The 15103-nt window shown below is 43.6% G+C and overlaps 1 protein-coding gene across 7 annotated transcripts in view; it reads right to left on the bottom strand.

Moving 5' to 3' along the window:
- Nucleotides 1–15103, bottom strand: part of PRKAG2 (protein kinase AMP-activated non-catalytic subunit gamma 2) — a 251980-nt gene that overhangs the window by 139630 nt on the left and 97247 nt on the right. For 5 of the 7 annotated variants that reach the window (XM_054193035.1, XM_054193037.1, XM_054193038.1 and 2 more), the window contains one exon: nucleotides 7934–8213. In XM_054193035.1, coding sequence (XP_054049010.1) covers nucleotides 7934–8213 — 280 coding nt within the window. Of the gene's footprint in view, nucleotides 1–7855; nucleotides 8214–9338; nucleotides 9410–15103 lie in introns of those variants that run through there. The other 2 variants (XM_054193040.1, XM_054193043.1) reach the window with 2 other exon arrangements.

Here is a 15103-nt window from a genome sequence, read left to right as displayed (position 1 = left end):
CCTGCAAACGTGAGACATGGGAGCGATCAGCACCTCGCCCTATTGACTCTCACAATTCACAGCGATTTACCATCATTATTATGGTTTTATTTCCTTTTTAAAAACAATGGTTTTATTTGGTCCCAGCTCAGTCAAAACTCACACTGATCCAACAAGGGCTACAAAAGAACTACAGGCTGCTGGATCGAGCCTGGCATTTAACTATACTTAAAATACTACACATACCATATTCCCAACCCTACACGTTTTTCTGCATCGTAGTCAGGTCCTTTCATTCCGTATTTTTCCAGATCAGAAAACTGATTGACTCAACATTTATCACATTTATTCAGCCCATTTTTGAGGTATTTTCCATGGACTTTATCTAAGAAAGTGAGAACCCATGATATCGAGAAAGCTTGGATCTGATACCTTAAGTGATTAATAATACTTCAGACTCTAACCATGTATCAAAAGAGCTCAGATGCACAATGCATTTTCAATGGGATGACGACAAGTATTCACCAAGATTCAGATAAAACAATGTACTTAACGTTAAATGTGTGAACAAACCTACTAAAATCAACAAGATTTCTCCAGCACTTCTAACCAAATACTTAGGGACCAAATTCTGAAATGATTGATCTAAATGGAAAATAGACACCTAAATATGTTTGAAAATCTGCTCCTACGTGTATTCCTGGATTTTTAAACTACAGGTAATTTAAAAAAACATAACAACCCACAACCACAAAAAAATCCCCCCCAACTTATTTCCAAATGGTTTGCTGTGGTTAGACAGCTTGAGACTTCAAAACTCTCTCTTTAGCTTTACTGTTGCTTACGTTACTACCTGTGGGGGAACAAAGTCACCTGCACATGAGCACCGCTCTGCAGACCTCTCTTATCAAAGGACACAAAGAAGACACGCAGCAAAAGGCCACCAGGGTTCATCAACCCTTGGAGATGTTCAAACTGCAGTTTCTATTTCCTCTGCTTGCCAGCAGCAGTCTCTAAAAGAGACTGAGGTCTTGTCTATAGATCACAAGGAATAGTAACTTGGTTGTTATTTAAAAGTCTGATCATTTATAGCACGTTCCATAGTTTAAACCCCAGGAAAGAGATAGAAGATGGGAATGAATCCGGTCACAGCTCTGTCCCATACCCTACAGATGAAAATTAGAGACTGAAAATCTTCCCTTTTTCTTTGCATCATTGCATCTAAATCATTAGCAATTTGAAGAGAGTCTGAAAAATCCTTCTTGCCTAGAAATAGTGGTAAGGAATATAAAAGCACACCGGATGTACTCCACCTATGCAGATAACACTGACCATGGGGAACTAAGGAGAAATGGCAAGCGCATTGAAAGATATCTCCAAATAAACTAAGACCAATCACCATGGGCACATTTTAACCGGAAAAATCATCTGCTGCTAATAGCAGATGTCAGTAACTGGCAGGAGAAACGGTCCTGAATGTGGCTGGTCTTTGGCTATGCAAAGCTGTCTATGGCACCAGCTCAGCTGCAGCCGTGCTGACACACGTTGCTTGCAAAAAGTCATTTTTCTAGTGTAGACGAGACCAAAATGAAGAGTGTCGGTCCCCCTGTCTGTCTCTCCAGGCAATGCAAGCTTGAAAAATTATGATTAGATGGTTTTGTGCAGCAGCACTGGAAAAGAAAGCAAGACAAATGGCTCTGCTGCTTTCCTAGCTTTCATGGGATGACGGTGGAAGAACCTACACCACCCTCCCAAGGTGTAACTGGACCGAGCAGCCCTGTCCTTCCACAACCTGCTCCACTTGTCCTGCATGGCAAGAGTAGTCACAGCCAGAAATCAAAGCTGCCCCACAGCCTTTCCCTCCGGCATCCCACCTGCCCGTCCATTCAGAAGGCAGGGGAACTGTGAGCATGGATGGAAAAATGATTATGAAAGTGGCCTCAGCTATCCAGGATCCCAATGCAGGTTATAACTGATGATTCTCTACAGCTGTGGTCCAAAGGCTGGGAGAGTCCAAGACTTTACCAAAGAAAAATCCAAACACAGACTCCAGCAGCTGGCATGAGGGAGGACAGCCCATCACATGGCTCCAAGTGTCGCAGGAAGGTATTCCTCAAGAGTAACGGTGGGCGATAGTTTGAGCCAATGGTACATGAAATGTGTGCACTCAGCTGCCGACCCTCCACAACAGCCTGTCTCGGACCAAACCCCACGTCACTGCAAGTTGTTACCTAAATGACATGAATACGTATTAAAATCCAAGAGGAAATTAATTTTTGTTTAAAGCTTGAAGAAAAGCCTTAGCACTGATCAGCCACAGTCAGGAGGCCTTCAGGGGAGCAGGGCTGAATGTGGCAACATGAAACCCGTCAGGGTTTTCCCCATTTCTTCCCTGAGGTATTGGAAATGAGAGCTGCTTGCTCCATCTATGGGTAAAAACTAGTACAGTCATAAGCTTTTCTTATAGAGGGCATAGCCTAACCACAAAATCTTCACCAAGAAAATAAATTATTAGAATGAATAAAATATAACAACCTTTCTGTATTGCATCTCACAGTCTTCTGAAAAACTACAATCTGGGTCTTTATTATTAGAGGACCAGGAGCCCTCCTTTTGCATTATTTTAGGCACCACAGTTAGTAGTATTGAATTTCAGAAGGAGAAAAATTACTAAGAGAGGGCAGAAAATTAAAACCTTACATTGAAAATCATCTCTTTCCTCAAATATAGTGCAAGTTCACTGTGATTCAAATCTGACCACCAGCTTCAAGCAATTTGAAACCTGCCTAATTTTTGATTCAAAGTTCTGTAAACAACCTTTAATTCTGAGCTAAATTTATCTTTTGATCCCATTCACTGCAACCCAAAGCTTTAAGTCAATGGAAGCCTTTTAATTGATTTCCTTTGCTGTTAAAACTGGCAGCACCATCAATGTGTCCTGAGTATTGCTGTTACTTGAACTGATGTTTTTGGAAGGGGAAGCAGGACTGGAAAATGCCCTGCTGCCCTTCAAACAGGGCATTCAGCGCCATGGAAAAAACTACATTTTAATGACTTAAATTTCATACAACCATGTACTTTGAATAAAATATTCAGGGTACTGATTTTAGCCTATCTGCAGGGGTAGCTCTGTAATTCCCACTCACTAAAATAAAGGTCTCCTCATTTATTTGCGTACGTATTGGCTCTGAAGGGAGAGCTCTTGCAAGACCATGGAAAAGTGCAATCTGAATTGTGTTTACCCCCAGTGTATGTCTCCCATGTTTACTTTGGATCATCTTAGTTTGCTTTACTGAGAGTAAATTTGTGCCACTTCTTCTTTCTCTTAGCATCATACCTGCTCATGCAAACTGGCACACAAGAGAAAGGCATTCCCGTCACAGCTAAGACTCAAAAACGTTTTAGAGCACCAGGTCCCAAGTTGTTCCTCATGACAGCAATTCCTGTAGTTTTGAGTAAACCTAAGAAACAGTTCCTCAATGTCAATTTTGAAGTCACTTTTCACAGCACCTCAAACTTCAACTTGTACCTCTTCACTCATCCTTCGTTCCTGTTGTCCCTGCAAAACGTCTAGGAAATCAGTGTCAGCTCTGTAGAAGCCTCCTGTTAGCTACAGGTCACTGCAATTTACTCATTTTTTCATATTCAATCATCTACAAACAATTAAAATGTAATTGCTCAATGTTCCACAGCTGCTCACTTGCCCACGATGACGCGTAAACCCAGGTACCGAGCTCTACATCTCATAGAGCCAAGTCTCTGCTTGCAGAAGGCGCCTGGCATTGGGAGGTGTAAAGTGGGCAGTGCTGGGTGGGACTGCATCTACCAAGCTTCATAGCACGGGGGATCAGCATTAGCAAGTCATCTGCACCAGCTCAAAGCCAAGCTTAATTCATCCTAAATCCATACTCAGTTTTCAATTATCCTTCTAACGGTGCTGCTGTAAAGAAATTCTCAGGCAAAAAAGAAATCGAAAGCTGAGAATTAAATGTAAAAACACTTGTACAGAAACCCAACACGCAAAGAGCTGTCTTGGACTTTTCTGCGGTGAATTTCCCAAACTGAAGGAGTTGAAAAAGTCCCTGCAGAGCCTCTGTCAGGAGGGGCCCAAGGTGGATTTGTTGCCTTTTCAAAGGTGGGACACTGGACATGGAGCCCCAGCCAGCAGTTCACTGTTTTGAAGCTGTACTTACAAAATACCTGAAGTGGCTGGCAGCCAAGTACACGTTGTGGGAAGGTATTTTTCCTTTAAAGGCAAATCTTTTGTCAGATCAGAGCCTTGGGGTTGTGACCAGATGCTGAACTGGGGTAACCAAAGGGAAAAGACACAAAGACAAGCTTTTGGCTATTGCCAAAACAAGTGATACAATATTAAAAATGAGAAAGAGCTTTAAACTCCCAGCCTTAAGTGGAAAATGTTTTAAGCCTCTTGTCTGCAAATCACTTTCTGTTTTAATATCGTCCTACCCGAACCATTAATGCCCTTCCTAAACTGCATATATTCAAAAGGCAAAATAACTGAGCTGGGAAAACAGCAACTACATGGGAAAGAAAGCGCTGCAAATACCACACATAGCCTTTAAAATGAAAACAAGCTAGAAAGAAGTTGCTTCCAAGAAAAACAAGGAATATGCGGAGTAACAGGTTAGTCTGTGTTTTTAACAATGCGTGGGAGGAGGAAGTGGAGGGAAGACGGGGTATGTTATTTAAAACAAAGACTGCATGTAATTCCCCCACATATTGCTCCATGATGATAGGGAAATGAGTGCAGCACTGCCTCATTTCAGGTAAACAGGGGGTATAACCCCCCCCCCACCCCCCAAATCCTGTCAACTTTTACCTGGCACTTTTTTTAAATTGCAGATTGCTTGGATAAAATACAGATTAGCTATAAACTCAAAGGGAAGGCTCCAGTGCAGTTTCCCAGAAGAGCCGAGGCTGAGAGGGACCTCTGGAGCTCCCTGGTCCAACCTCTCCTCAAAGCAGGGCTTCAACTTTAAACGGGGCTGCTCAGAGCCTTGCCCAATCGATTTATTAAAATCTGCAAGGGCAGCAATTTCACAGTCCCTCAGGACCTCTGCTCCAATGCTGTGTAACCCCCATCAAGAACACGTTTCTTGCATCTGCCTGGAGTTTCCCTCACAGCCTCCTGCCCTTTTGCTGGGCATCTCTGAGATGCCCAGCACTGCCTTCTCCATAACCCTGTTAGGTAACTGAAGACAGCAAAAAGATCTTCTCCTCCTTCTTCATCCCCCTGCACCAGATGCCCCAGCCCTTCACCAATGTAGTGGCCCTTCGCTGGACCAGCATGTCCCCATCTCTCTTGTACCGGGGAGCCCAGAACTGGACCCAGCACTGCAGATGTGTCTCACAGGTGCTGAGCGGAGGGGGAGGATGACTTCCCTTGACCTGCTGGTGATGATCCTCCTAATGCAGCCCAGCACACAGTTAATTATCATTTTAATACTACTAACCCAGCACCAGCAGGGCTGTAAAGGCAGGCAAGCATGGCAAGTCCATCTGATTTCGATGCACTCACAGTTTCAGAACTGATAAAGTAACTTAAGTCCCATTCACTTTTATCCCAAGCTCCTTGAGAAAATGGGATTTTAATCACGTAGGCTGTGACAATTTTGAGCAGTGAAGCATTTATGCACCTCCAGAAACGGGGAGCCACGTGCTGCTTTAGCTCTTCTCAGAGTTCTTCAGCGCAGCATCTGCGCAAAGGTCTGAGATATCTGGTCTGAGGAGCCTCTGAGAAGTCTTGTCACTCAGGATATGCTGTTCAAGCCACAGAGACTTTGTTTTGAGTGGGATGTAACCAATTAACTTAGTGTTTTGTAATACATGGGGTCATTCTTTATTTGCAAAGTAGCAGAATGCAAAACTTTTGCTTGTGAAAAACTACATAATACAACAGAAATGGTTATCCACACATTTCCTGAAGTCCTGAAAAGGTTTTATTAAATAAAATCCAATAAAGTTTAGTTAAATATAGTAAACCCCAAGAGTGTAATTCATTACTGACCCCTGTTTAGCACATTCTGAATAAAAACAACTTTAACATGGTAGTGAAGGGTATGTATCTGCATTAGTCTCTCTGTAAGAGAGTTAAACGATGGGAAAGCACCTGGTAAGAAATGCTCTGTTTTGCAGAAAGCTGCAGAATGGGAAGAGTTATCAACTTAAGAACCAATTTTAATCATCACGCCCTTTCCAAAAGGCTGTCCCTCCTCCCTGAAAAACAAAAGACCACAAACACCCAAGCCCAGAGCAATTCCTGCAACCATCTCTGGAGCAGCAGGGTCATGGGTATCTTCTGTTAGCTCAAAAATAGCGTGGCCCTGCTCCAAGCCTGTTCCTGTGACAGTGATGTGACCTTATCAAAAGGATTTTGCTGACTACTGGAAGATTCCTTTTTTAATATTCTGTTGTACCTAGCTAGGACTTAAACAGTGCTGTTTTCTTGGGTAACTTGCTTAAAAAGTCACAAGATGGTTTTGCTATGCAGTGTATATTGCTGTTATTCACGCAGCAGTGAGCCCTTCATTGTGTGCTCAATCAGCAGCATTTTGCCTATGCAATATTTAAACCTATGGACCTAAACGGACTTTGACTATTGTGAGGCTTGAAAAAGAGAGAAGCGTAAAAAGCATACTTGAACTTTAAGGAGAGAACAAATGTCCTTGAATAGAAATGATGCTTGGAGTCTACTTGGAGTCCTTCAGAAACACTGAGTCTCCTATTATCATTCTCCTGAAGGTGTTTTAGAGAGAGGCAAGGACTGAAAAAGATGCCATTTTAATTAAGCTGCAGCAGAACTTCTGATAAACATAAAGAAAATGCTATATGGGTTTGTATAGCTCTGTTCTTGTGCACAAAAGTCACTATGAATGTACTTGTTCTGATTAAAACCAACACGTTTAAGGGAAATTCTGATGAAGAGAAACAAGAAGGTCCCTCTATACTATTTAAAAGTCACGGAAAGCTATCAGTATGTTGCAGGAAACATATAGCCAAACGTAGGTATACGCACCACTAATTCTGTACCTATGTTGTCACAGAAGATCTGACAACAATTTATCATTGAGTTATTTCTTCTGTTCACAGAAGGAAAACTCACTGTGGTCTCACAATCCAGCATTCCCAGTGGCAAGATATTATTCCTCTCTTTCCCCTGTAACTCTGTCCCCATCCTATAGCCACTAAGCCCTTGGGTTTATAGACCAGCACTGGGAACCTTTGTTCAGCAAGTAAGTTTTAAAACTGAAGCCTCTTCTCAATGCTGCTCATTTCTGAGTCTTAATGGTGTGTTAGCCCATGGGCTGCTAAAGAGGTAATTTGTGCCTGATATAAAGCAGGCAAGTGCTCGGAACCATGGAGGTCTACGATGCCTTTCATATTCTGGCAGAGGAGCTCAAACACTCCCTTAATGGTCATTTGATTGGAAACACATATCATTTACTTCTATCCAGTAAAGGTCTCTTTCCCCTCCTACAATAGGGCAAAGAAATATCAAATAAAAAAAACGGCTGAAATTCTCTATGGAGCCTACAAAAGTGAGTCTCCCTTAGCTCCCGAGATGATGTCCTTTCTGTGCCCACCTCCACCACAAACCCCACAAACATCTCCAACTGCTCTCGAGCCCCGGCACTAATGTCCAACCAGCCTTGGTGACATCACCCAGAAAATTCCCACTAATGTGGACGCAGGATTTGTATGCAAAGCTTTGAAGCATGATTTCCCTCCTCAACCCTGCATAGGTGTCCGTGGCCCTGCAGAGGTCATACCCTAATATCCAGCATGTCAGAAACCCAAAACACATGGTCAGTGAAAGCGATAACGAACAATTAGCACATGCCTCATCTGCACTTACTTCACTACCGCAGGTAAAGAATGGGCCAAGCCCAGAGGTACCGTGTATCTTCCTGAAATAACATGAGCAATTTCTTACTTTTTCTTGATCTGGAGAAAAACTTGATGCCCCCAGGAGAGGTAGACGGGTTAGAACTGGGGGAGGACTCTTTGGAGGAGGACCTGAAGATCCCACTGAAGCTCATTCGGCGTGGAGAGCGTGGGGGAGACTCCTGGTAGGGGAAGGGGAACACTGTTTTGGGTGAGCCGGGGCTATGTTTGGATCTCACAGGGGCAGAAACGGGGCTGGAAGGTCGGTTCTGAAGCCCTTTTGAGAAAAGGCCTTTTGAAGGGCTGCCGGCAGAGTAGCTTTCTTCCACCTGAGGAGGAGAGAAAAAGGAAGAAAAAAGAAAAATCACCATTAATTCAGTTCAGTTTGGGCCATCAGGATCTCTGAACTTGTCTCAACACAGTCAACTCCTGTTTATTCAGCTGGTGGATTAGCCAGACCTCACCTTTCCCAGTGCCTGCCTGCACTGACACGCAGATGCGTGTGTGCCACCGCTCTGGGCTCCGTGCTGCCCCTTGCACTTAAAGACGCGCTGAATTTCACCAAAAAAAAATCAACATGTGTGCTTACATTTTATTATTACACATATAGTGTGGGATTTTTTTTACTACTTTTATTTGCCACGCATCCATCTTCCTGCCCTGGACAACTGAAAGATGACTGGCAATGAATTTATTTAAGGCAATGAATGACTGCCATTGAGGAAACAGAGCTCCCCAAAGTCTTCCTCCCAAATTTAAGCACCCACCTACGGTACTTAAATCTCCAATGCGCAATGGAGACATCGCACGACCCAGCACAGTGCACAAGTTCCCAAGTGCCTGACAGGTCTCTACAACACCAGACACAGCCACAACTGTGGGATTGGAGTCCCAAAATAGAGGAACCCTTTTAGAGTGGTGACGTTCCTGCTAATTACCCCAGCCTTGAGCTTGACTATGACCTTTCTAGCAGCTGTACCTCTTTTGGGACCTGTGCTGGCTCTCCAGCTAGCGTGAATATCTGTGCACAACACAGCCCTGCACTGTGCAGGCTCACCCAGCGAAGGGGGATAAAAATCCAGAAAAACAAAAAAAAAAGGAGCAAAGATGAAATTCTTCCCACATAAAATTAATAGAAGCTGACTCAAAAACTCTGTGGGATTTGCCTGCGCCTGGGTATACATAGAGTTTATTTCCTTCTGGATGCACAAAGCACTTCTGTGGGTACGAGGCTGCTTTTTTAGCTGGGGGCAATTCTCATGAATGAAGGGCCTTGTTCCTGGCAAAAGGCAGCGGTGGGTTTCAGGTCTCCAGGGGACACATAAGCAAAGGCCACGGTGTATGTGCCCATGGCCATGGTGTGCTGCTGAGTTTCAAGCCTCTTGCACGCCTGCTTCTCTCTTCCCAGCTATGCAAAACAAACAGGGAAGTACGGAGCAGACAGCAACTTCTACCTGTGAAGATGCCAGGTACACCTGATATGTGCCAGTCTAGTTAGGTATGGGGTTTGTTGCCACAGGAGTCACTGTAGAGAAAAATATCTTTTATTAGAATGACTTAAATGAAAGAATAAAGCCTCATTGGTAGCTATGCCTTCTTTCAGGTCAGTAAAGGGCTCGTGTACATGAATCCAGCTAAAAATGGTCAGCTGAGTTTAAAACACTTATGCAATTAACTCCCTTTTCAAAATAATGCTCAGCTACAGCTCCAAAATACTTGTATAAATATGCATGAGCAGCATGATGGCCAAATAGCTGCTCCCTCCATAAGACAGGATCCCACTTCTCATAATCCTTTCTGTCTCCTGCACATGCACTTTGGACCAGCTCCTCTTTCCACTTGGGGTGGGACAGAGCTGGAATGGGTCTTGCTCCATGAGAATTGCAGAAGGAACTGGAAAGAGTGTGGTCCCACATTTGGGAAGGTTTCTAACCTAAAAGGCACTTGATCTGTGAGACGGACACAAACAGCATGGGTCACTAGGAGGGGCATGGAGCCACGCTGGCACAGCCCTGGACAGCTGATGAATTCTGCTCTGTGTTCTGCTGTGCAGCACAGAGATGTCTGACAAGAGGCACAACTGCTTTTTATACCTGTACACTTATTTTTGACAGCGTGGACAAAAATATCTCAAAAATATACCTGTCCTTTTGCAGATCAATTAGGGGAGCAGTTGCCCTCACGGGGAAATTTTTGGAAAGGATAAATCAATCCTAACTGAAGCACTGGGTACCAAACACTCTTGGCAGTATCCATCAGAGAAGAAAAAAGTAGTGTTTCATGCTTAATGCAGTGCCTTGAGCCTCAGGTTTACTTGCCAGTTCTGTCACAGATTCTGTGTGCAACCTTGGAAACTCATTTGACATTACACATCTATTCTGCCATATCTCCTTTATTCCCAGTCTAAGTCCCCTGGCACACAGACCGTCTCCCAGTGAGTATTTATCAAGAACAATAAGGCACAATCCCTCAACTGAGAACTGGTATAATAACCACGCTATAAGTAAATTAATAAACAAATAGCATTTTTCTCACGGGTAAACAGACCCAAAGTGGCAGCTTTCTCATAAAAGCTAATTAACTTTACTAAAATATCATCTGTAAATCATCTGAGACTACTTATACATTGTTCTCTTCACAACTACCTGGTCCAGGAAACAACCAGGTAGCACAACGGCACCTCCTTTTGCATTGCAATTTAAAGAGTTCTGTTGCCAAATCTACTGCCTGCAAGTGGGGAATAAGAGTATTTTCCATTTCATTCTAATCATAATACAAATCTGCCACTACGACTGTAATTTAGGACTGTTTCCAGAATGGTAATTTTACTATAATTTTTTCTGAAGCGACAAACCATGACATTTGTAAAGCTAAGAGAAGGACGTCATTCTGGTGCCTCCCTTAATATTTCTTGTTATCTTTTCTGCATGCTTATTCGGTTATAACGACACACTGATAGGAGACCCTTTTAAAAGACTATGGTATCCTCATGCACTAAAGCAATTCTAGAAACGTAAAATGTCAAGCAACAATTTGTCAAATAACGTCAGTATTCCCTTGTATGCACGAGTCAGACACGAAAGCAAATTGTTCTCGAATTCCGAGCAGAAGCAGTGGGATGTTTTTATTTATTGCAATCACAACCGGTTGCTTTCTCTCCATCGTGCCAGGCAGATGAATTAGCTAATTGTTGGAGCACCAGGGGCACACTGCTAAATACACATGTGCGTGCTACTAAATTAAAGGAAATTACTACATTGAATTCTTCCTCCGCCGCTCCACATGTTAATTATACACAGGTTACACCTACTATCAAAGCAGATAAATACCTGTGATTTTGCTTTGGGAATTACAACAGGATTGCTTTCTTAGAATATTATTTGAGGCTAATGAATAGCAAGATTTAAAAGATGATTAGGCACTTCTATGAGTAAAATCATCAGCAACAACAGTTATCACAGCATATATAAAAGTCACAAGGTGATGCTAATTTTCATGCTTTGGCTGGGAATGCGGAAGAATCTCTGCTGTGGAATAAACCCCACCATCCTCTGCAGACTCGGTGTGACGACTCCGGCAGTGGTGCTAGAGGCAGGTTACACAGCTAGATGGATCATCAGCCTGTTCTTCATGCTTTTTGGACTCGTTTCCTGAAGCTATGACAGGCAGGTGGGTGCAAAACTCCCACATGTGCTTTGGAAAAATAACTATTCCTCCAGCTGAGCTGTAGCAGCAAAAAAAAAAAAAAAAAGTACTGCGCACCCTGGTTTCTCACATTAATAACCTCAGTTTATTATTTATTAACCTCACATTAATAACATCAGTTTGTGTTAGTCCAGGAGAAGCAGTGAAGTAAGCATGGGCAGAAATATGAAATGCACCTAATAAACGCACATGTTGATATGGCTCGTTTGACCCGGACCGGTTAATTGGCCTTTTGGAGATAAAAAGTCCAAACACACAATGCAAGTACAATACAAATCAATGTACAAATAAGGTCTAATCAAACAAATTAAAAATTTCCTCTAAGTACGAAGACTGTCCACTTAATTAAAAAAAAAACACCAACCAACAACAAAACATTCCCTGGGTTGGCTTTGCGCAGAGCATATATGGGATCTTTGAGCTCTACACCTAAGCTTGGACTCCCTAAGCCTTAAAACTGGTTATGCTGGAGAGGAATCTCAGCTCCTGACCCTATGTCTGCAAAGGAACATGGCTAAATTAGCAGCTTGGTAATAGTGCCAGTGCAACCCTACCCTCAGCCTACGGCAATGTGCTCCCAGTGAGGTTAAGCAACCAAGCAGAGCCCCGTGCTACATCAGATGTGCTGTTTCTAGTGTCTGACTTCACTTGTTCAAGGCTAAACCGGTTACCTTACATAGCACTGAGTAAATATATCCTAAAATGCTGTAAGACACTATCAGTTTTCATGCTTCAGAGCACAAAAGAATCCTCAGCTGGGGACCAGGGAGAGACTTTGCCCTGTTGTATACACCAAATGATCTTAGGCAGGCTCCTAAAATACATCCAGAACTGGTCACTAAAATCAACAAAATGAGATATGCCTTACAATGCTTGGCATCTAGCAGACTTTCTTTAAATTTTTTGAATTAAACATAAAGTATTATCTTGGTACTTGTCCTGAGCTGGGCAGCTCTAGAAGATTTCAAATCAAGAAATAGCATCCTCAGAGCTCCCCTTGTCATTTCACCTAGATACGGGGCTCTTCCTAAGCTCTTCTTCCTTTCTTCCAGCTACACACACTAATGGCTCAGAGCCATCCTGTGACAGACCAGTAGACCCACACCTTCATTTTCAAAAATGAAATGAAAAATCCCAACATAAACTATCACCAGTCCCAGCCTACCCCACGCCAGTGAATGAAACAGCTGGACACAGGCTCAAACCATTGAATCCATACGGCTTCCCTGCTCACTCACCATCTGATGGGGATTTAGTCTGTGCCGTGAGCACCCCCAGGTGCCGCCTGGGCTCGGGGGGAGCACAAGCCAAGGACAGTCCCAGGCTGCATGTGGCCACGCTGCTCTACTGTGTGCAAGAGTTTGGATCTGCTACAGGACTGTGCTCAAGCCCTGGGCCAAGAGAACAGTCCTTAACCTCTTATTTATTGCTCCTATTAACATATCCCAAGTGAACAACCTTGTATCTTCTGCTGTTAAGAATTATCCATCTTGAAGGTCATCCAGGTCTTCCTGTATAAGGTCCTTCCCTATGATGAAAAAAACACCTCTCTTTGCATCATCAACAAATTTGGCTAGTCTGCTTCTATTTTTCATCTCAGCCTTACTAGCAAAGATCAGTCCAAGGACTGGGCTTGGGGAAACCCTGCCAGTTCTGTCCCTCCATCCATTAGTTGTCCTTTCAATACCAGCCCACCATCTTTCCCTTCAACTATTTTCTTACCCAACTTGCAATTCTTCATCTTACTTTAAAAGAAAGATTAAAGATTTAATCACTACTATATGATAATACCCATCACAACGTGCTAAGAGATCAAACTATTCATACGTCACCACAAACTAGTCTCTCGTCATCCACACACCATCCATCTCAGTCCTGTCTCTTCTCACTCACAGGCAGAAATCTTCTCAATCTTTTTGTTTTCTTTCCCATGCTTTGTATTGAAAATATGATCCCTCCCTTCTACCATAATATAAAGTCCTCCCTAAGAAGCCATTTCTGCTCCCAACCTAGAATTTAAGGACCACTGAACTGCGGGGAAGAGAAGTGTCCTGCCAAAGTGACGTGCCCAGAAAAATGAAGGAGTTCTGCTGAGAAGACCCTGCCCATGAACAGGCAGAGGCTGTGTCGGAGCCGGGGGAACCCAGGCGCTGCCCGTGTCCCTGCCACAGCACCTCGTTGCAGCCATCTTCTCTGGTCCCCTGCCAGGGTGCTCCCTCAACAGGTCCTTTCTTGGACACGCAGCCTTCCCCAGAGGATGCCCTCCCTGAAAGATCTCTGGCTCTGGTTCACTTTCTGGTGAATTTAGATTAATTTCTCAGAACAGTCTGAAAAAACAATCTGTCTAGAATATGAATGGGCTCAAGCTAAACAGCCTTTCAAAATGCTTCTGAATTTAAGTGAAAGTCATTAAACACTCCTAAGCTCCATTCCTTTTTTCTACAACTCCAAATATTTAGGACATTTATGGAGCATTTGCGCTCTGTTTGCTTTTACAACTGTGAGTTATTTGACCTTTATTTTGCCTCTTCACTTAGAAAAAATTTTGAAAAGCAAATAACAGAAAGGGACAGCAAACACAATTAGAGACGATGCACCAGATAGACGTCTGCACTTGTTTCCTGCCCTTCCACTGAATCTTAATAAAAAAGCCCTTTGATAAAGTTAATTGGATGATTCTCTCATTCTGCTGGAATAAAAGAGCTCACAGAAACACAAGAGCTGACTTCATTAGGCTGAAAGGTAATGAAGGACTCACTCTCCCAGGCACCACATGGTTACATTCACCACCACCAGTTCCCTTGGTTCTGCATGAGCAGTAACAATTGAGACGACAACATATTTTACAGGATCAGAGATGTCACTTCCCAAAACTAAAGTACAATGACACTTTCCCAAATGAAAATACAATGGGATGCGGCTGGCTGCTCTGGCAGGCTCCGAGAGCCCGGCATTGCTGTACGGATGGTCGGGGTTAGGTTTCCAGCAGCAAGCCGGGCTGCTCAAAGGCAGAAGCAGGCTTGAGGAAGGGTGAAAGCAGGGCTGTCTCCCAGTCCACTTCCTAACCCTTAACTGCATTTATTTTACAGCAGCGGATGAGAAGGAGCCATGCACACAGCAGTGCAGCGGTTGGCACACGTGTCCTTGCCCTGAGGCTCACTGCATCCACTGCAGGTGCCTCGTGCCAAGGCTGTGACACCATCCAGGACACGCTCCCCATCCTCCTTGCTGAGGCCACTTCACTGCTCATAAAGAAACGGACAATTAAAAGACCAGGAAAAAATGAATCAAGAGGAGATTTCTTTGGGGGGGCAGGGGCAAAAATGGCATATTTTTTATTTCTCCTCCCTGTTCCAGGGGTTGCTCATGCAGTTCCCATGAGTCACTCAACAAAACAAAAACAATGCTGGGACCAGAAGCAGGCCAAAGCGCTCCTTGAAGTCCTTCAATATTGGAGTCACTCCTCCGGTGTTTTCTGATCCTAGTTCATCAACGCCCTCCTGCATCACTGAGA

This window comes from Rissa tridactyla, chromosome 2 (genome assembly GCF_028500815.1).
Source record: "Rissa tridactyla isolate bRisTri1 chromosome 2, bRisTri1.patW.cur.20221130, whole genome shotgun sequence".
Classification (NCBI taxonomy): Eukaryota; Metazoa; Chordata; class Aves; order Charadriiformes; family Laridae; genus Rissa; species Rissa tridactyla.
The sequence above is the reverse complement of the archived record's forward strand: the minus strand, read 5'-3'. Positions and strand labels throughout refer to the sequence as shown.